Source organism: Rhinopithecus bieti, unplaced genomic scaffold (genome assembly GCF_001698545.2).
Source record: "Rhinopithecus bieti isolate Rb0 unplaced genomic scaffold, ASM169854v2 scaffold_1599, whole genome shotgun sequence".
Taxonomy (NCBI): domain Eukaryota; kingdom Metazoa; phylum Chordata; class Mammalia; order Primates; family Cercopithecidae; genus Rhinopithecus; species Rhinopithecus bieti.
In genome coordinates this window covers 990,932-996,531 of record NW_016804139.1, presented here as the reverse complement: position 1 = coordinate 996,531, position 5,600 = coordinate 990,932, and the positions used below count along the sequence as shown (strand labels likewise).

Genomic DNA, 5,600 nt, shown 5'->3' with positions numbered 1-5,600 from the left:
TTCCTTCCTTCCTTCCTTCCTTCCTTCCTTCCTTCCTTCCTTCCTTCCTTCTTTCCTTCTTTCTCTTTCTTTCTTTCTCCCTTCTTTCTCACAGAATCAGAATCTCGTGGGGTGGCACCTGGGCATCTGATTTTTAAAAATCAGAATCTAATGTGCAGTCAACACTGAGAACCCCTGCCAGCTTCATCTCCTCTTCCAAGTGCCAAACCCAAGTTTCCAACTGTCTGCCCACCTGTCTCCCCACCTGGGCACCCGCCAGCATCTCACCCTCAGGAGACTCCAGCTGAACTCATCCTCTCTCCCTGCTTCTCCAGAACAGGTCCCACCCTCCCTCCACCCAGTCTCTCCTGCTGGGAACCTTGGTCATTTGCACTGTGCCTTCATCTGCCAGTGCTGCCCTGTGTGTCTCTTAAACCCATGCCTCCTCTGTGTGCACTGCCTCCACTTTGGTAAAAGCCTTCATTTCCTGCTTGGGTTACTACAGTGCCCCCTAACTCATCTCACTGTCTCTATTTCTGCTTCTCTGTCTCTTCCTAGGCTACTCCCATTCTTTCTCCCCTTTCCTCTTCATCCCAAAGTCCAACCCACATCCTTTTACCTGTAAGACTTAAGGAATGAAAGACTACCTCATCACCCACTTTTCTTCTTAAAAACTTCCACTGCACTACCTGCTGAGATGGCTTTCTTACTCAACTTGGCTGGAAAACTCCTACCCACCTTGTGGAACCCGGTTCAAAAGTCACCACCTCTAAGAAGCCTTCCCAGAGGCTCCTAGGGAGATGGGTACTGCCTCCTCTGTCCTTCTCCAGCACAGGCCCCATCTTCAATAGTAGGATTGTGCTGGAATGATTGGATGCCAAGTCTGTCCCTCACTTAACTCCTTATGCAAAATCACATATTATATGTTTCCTATTGCCAGGTGTGGGCCCAGGTGCTGGGGATACCGATGAATAAAACTGAGTTTCTGTCTTCAAGAAGCTCCAAGTCTACTGAGTGTAGCAGAGAACACGGAGAAGGCACTTCAGGGAGAAGGCATAGCACATGCAAAGCCCCAGAAGGCAGGGACAGGGTTGTCTGTGGGGGAGGATGGAGGAAGAGGGTAACAGGAGACCAGGTGGGGAGATGAGGGAGGGCCATGAGACACCCCTCATGCTCCCTGAGACCCCCTCCACACTATGGAGATGGGACTGGAGAGGACCGTGATCATTTGTGACTCAGATCCCTGTGGGTTTCTTCAGATTGGGTCACAGCCATCTTTACAGCCACAGCACCTAACACAGTGCCCGGCACACAGCAGACCCTGGACAAACGTTTGCCACACGAAGGAATGCCCATTGGGCCAGGAAGCCCACTGGGGACTGGGGGGTTGGGTCTGTGACAGTGGGGTCCCTGAGAGTCCATGTTTCAAGTAACTAAGCCTCACTCTGCCCCTATCTCCGCGGGGGTGTCCCGCAGGTGCCCAACTCCAGCCATGCTGGCGCTGCTGTGTTCCTGCCTGCTCCTGGCAGCCGGTGCCTCGGACCCCTGGACGGGCAAGGACTCAGCGGAGCCCAACTCTGACTTGGCAGAGCCGATCCGAGACATGCACGCCAAGATCACGGAGATCTGGCAGGAGCTCACGCAGCGGCGGGACGACGACGGCGCACTCCACGCCGCCTGCCAGGTGCAGCCGTCGGCCACGCTGGACGCCGCGCAGCCCCGGGTGACCGGAGTCGTCCTCTTCCGGCAGCTCGCGCCCCGCGCCAAGCTCGAGGCCTTCTTCGCCTTGGAGGGCTTCCCGACCGAGCCGAACAGCTCCAGTCGCGCCATCCACGTGCACCAGTTCGGGGACCTGAGCCAGGGCTGCGAGTCCACCGGGCCCCACTACAACCCGCTGGCCGTGCCGCACCCGCGGCACCCGGGCGACTTCGGCAACTTTGCGGTGCGCGACGGCAGCCTCTGGAAGTACCGCGCCGGCCTAGCCGCCTCGCTCGCGGGCCCGCACTCAATCGTGGGCCGGGCCGTGGTCGTCCACGCTGGCGAGGACGACCTGGGCCGCGGCGGCAACCAGGCCAGCGTGGAGAACGGGAACGCGGGCCGGCGGCTGGCCTGCTGCGTGGTGGGCGTGTGCGGGCCCGGGCTCTGGGAGCGCCATGCGCGGGAGCACTCAGAGCGCAAGAAGCGGCGGCGAGAAAGCGAGTGCAAGGCCTCCTGAGCGGGGGCCCCACCCGGCGGCGGCCAGGGATCCCCGAGGTCCCCCTCTGCCTTTGAGCTTCTCCTCTGCTCCAACAGACACCCTCCACCCTGAGGTCTCACCTTCACCTTTGTTGAAGTCTCCCCGCAGCCCTCTCCACCCAGAGGTCTCCCCTATACCGAGACCCACCGACCTTCCATCCTGAGGACCGCCCCAACCCTGGGAGCCCCCCACTCAGTAGGTCTGAAGGCCTCCATTTGTACCGAAACATCCCACCCACGCTGACAGCCTCCTAGGCTCCCTGAGGTACCTTTCCATCCGGACCCTCCTTCTCCATCCCATAAGCTCTGAGACTACCGCCTTTGACCTGACGATCTTCCCCCTTCCCGCCTTCAGGTTCCTCCTGGGAGCTCAGAGGCCGCTCTAGAGGGTTGCCTCGAGTCCCCCTACCCACACCCCTCCCCACTCACCACCGCTTCCGCGGCCAGCCAGCCCGTGCAGCGGAAGCCAGGCCAAATGCCCCGCGTCTTCAGCTGTTTCTCATCCACCGCCACCTCACTGAGACCTGCTCCTTTCCGGGATGTTTGGCAATCTTTGTGTTGCACATTAAAAATTCAGCAATTCAGTACTGCGTCGGGGCCTTGGTTACTTTTTTTCTTTATTTGTTTTAGGCTTCTCTCCCAAGCTGAGCTTTTTGTTTTGTTTTCCTTTTTTTTTTTTATTTTTTTGAAAGTGGCAAACATACTTCCCAAATCCCTGCAGGACTTCTCCTTATCCTCTGTCCCCACCCCACTAACCCTGCTGGCAACAACGTTCAGTCACTGCTTGTCTTGCCCTTCCTTGTGGCTCCAAGAGGAACATCACCAGAATCACTCAGGGAAGTTAAAAAAAAAAAAAAAAATACAGCTTCCTGGGCTACATCCCAGAGCTGTGGAATCCAAAGGGAGAAGAGAAAGTTTATTTGCAACAAGCCTCAGGATGATTCTGACACTGGAACCTCTGGCCTGAGAGGGGAAGAAACCTTCAATCTCACCTGGGCTGGTAGCTTGTCACATCTGCTTCTGAGTACAGCCTTAGGGCCATTTCCCAGATATCAGAGACAGTGCCAGGGAAGCCAGGTGACTGCATCTTGCCTAAGCACAGAAGAGTAGGGTTGGAATGTGACGTTGTTAGCATTTGGCAGGACCAAAACCAGAGGAAAACGGGGGCACTGGGATGGAAAGGTGGTTGATTTTGATGAAGGCTTGTTGGGAGTTTAGCTTTCTTTCGAAACTTATAATCTATACCCATGCTACAACAGTCTTGTGCATACACCTTCATTCACAGAATAAACGTACTTGCAATAACTTTTTAGCCTCTCAGGGTAGCCTCACTTCCTAGCTGTGACTTTTCCACCCTGGTTACTGGGAGGCAGCTGCCGTTTCTCCCAGACTCCTAAGGCAGTGCGACCGACTGAACCACAGCCAGACACCTGTCCCCAGGGGTTATTTTTACCTCTAACTAGCACTAACTTGTTATTTTAAAATCTTTCCTTGAACCCAAGTGACAACTGGAGCGAAAGGCTATTGCCTGGTGACTTTTTTCCACCAATTGGTTCTTACTAGTTTGAATACTAACTTGAACTGTACTCATCAGCACTGAAAGGGGATGAGCAAACAGTGTCTCTAAACCTCCCAATCCTGATCTCAAATATTCCCCCAATTACAAGTTGTGACAAGGCAGCTATTACATGGGGACAGAGGATGGAGAGGATTAAAATGTCAAACACCCATCATCTACTCTGCTGTCTTGATTATGGTAAATTCAGGACCATCAAGGGAGGTGTGGACCTTTGTTTTTTTTTTTTTCAGAAGGAGGCTGATACTTCTTGTCAGTTGCATTCTGTTCTTAGTTTCTCTCTTCACAACCCTTGACCCTGTAGATGGGGTCTGAAGAGGCACCCTAGCAGACTCACTCCATCTCTGTTCCAGGAATGGGATGGATAAATTATCCTATGGGCCTCCAGAGCCAAAAAACCAAAACAAAACAACCCCCCCACCAAAAAAAGCAAAAAACAAACAAGAAACACACACACACACACACACACACACACACACACACACACACACACACGAAATAAAAGGAGGACAAATTACAGTTCATTGTCAGGGCAAAGATATGCGTCTAGTATGATGGTTAACAGGTCAGACTCAGGTAGAAAGGCCCATTTGAACCTCAGCTCTGCCACACTCACAAACTGAGTGACCTGAACAAGTCACTTAACCTCTCTGAGCATGGGTAAAATAAGATCATCATACCAGATTGTTTTGAAGATTAAATCAAGTGTTATTCATGAGAGGTGCATAGGGTAGCATGTACAACAAATAAGGACCTAATAAGTATCTAATTAATAACAATGGCTAAGATCCAAAAAATAGCTACCTACTAATAAATAGATGGGGCTGCCTTGCAAGGCAGCGAGCATCATGCAACCAGGATTCAAATGAAGGACAGTTGCTACCTCTGAGGTTCCCGAGAAGGATTTCTGCATCCATTGAGAGACTGGATGACATGAACTCTGCGATCCCATGTCTTGCAGGGAGGGGACCTAGGATGAAGGGAAGATTGTGGGCCATAAAGGCAGACATCTGGTTCTTGGCACAGAACCATATGTGTGCCACCAAAGCCACCCACCGGACCCCACTCTGCCCCTGGAGTCTATTTTTACTCCTCTCATCTTACAGATCTATTTTGTTAATCTCCTTATATTTGCTGTTTTGACTTCCCAGCCAGCTTGCTAATCAGTTTGCCTGTTTGACTCACAGGGTTTGCATTTGTCACTGGGACTGAAACACACGCTTGTTTTGATTTCTTTTTGTAAAATTAGAAGCGTTTGATGTAATGACTCTACCTAGACACAGCTGGTAAAGTGAGAATAATGCTCAAGTTTGCACAGTTTAAACACAATGTAGACAATAATTAGAAATGCTATCTTTAGATGTTTAGGATAAGCTTTTTCTCAGAATTGCACTGATTTTTTTTTTCAAGTGGGGCTTTTTAGTGCATATATACAGAAATACTAAAAACATAAGAAAATAGAGCAAATCAGTGAGTGCTTTGGTCAACTTGAAAGACTGCAGGAAATAAACCAACTGATTTTAGATCTGCCTTTTTTTTTGACTGAATGCATAAAATCTTTACATTCTCCATATTTTTCATGACTACCATATGATCAAATAGTTTTAGGTGACAGATTGCAACTGATAAGTTGCCGCAATATGCCAGAAGTCATGCTCAGCCTCCGCTTGCCCTGTGGTGAGGGTGGAATATGAAGCAAACAATAAAGATAATTAATCATCTCTATCAGGAAAATTGTCACATTTTTATTTCAGGTAACAAAAAAGATATAGTTATGATACACAGTGACCGTAGAATCCAATAAAGCAAG

The 5,600-nt window shown here is 50.6% G+C and overlaps 1 protein-coding gene across 1 annotated transcript in view; it reads left to right on the top strand.

The window, feature by feature from the left end:
• Positions 1 to 2,801, top strand: part of SOD3 (superoxide dismutase 3) — a 5,555-nt gene extending 2,754 nt beyond the window's left edge. Inside the window, exon 2 of the mRNA XM_017866756.1 lies at positions 1,456 to 2,801. Coding sequence (XP_017722245.1) covers positions 1,472 to 2,194 — 723 coding nt within the window. The 5' untranslated portion in view covers positions 1,456 to 1,471 and the 3' untranslated portion in view covers positions 2,195 to 2,801. The remainder of the gene's footprint in view (positions 1 to 1,455) is intronic.
• The last annotated feature ends 2,799 nt before the right edge of the window (positions 2,802 to 5,600 follow it).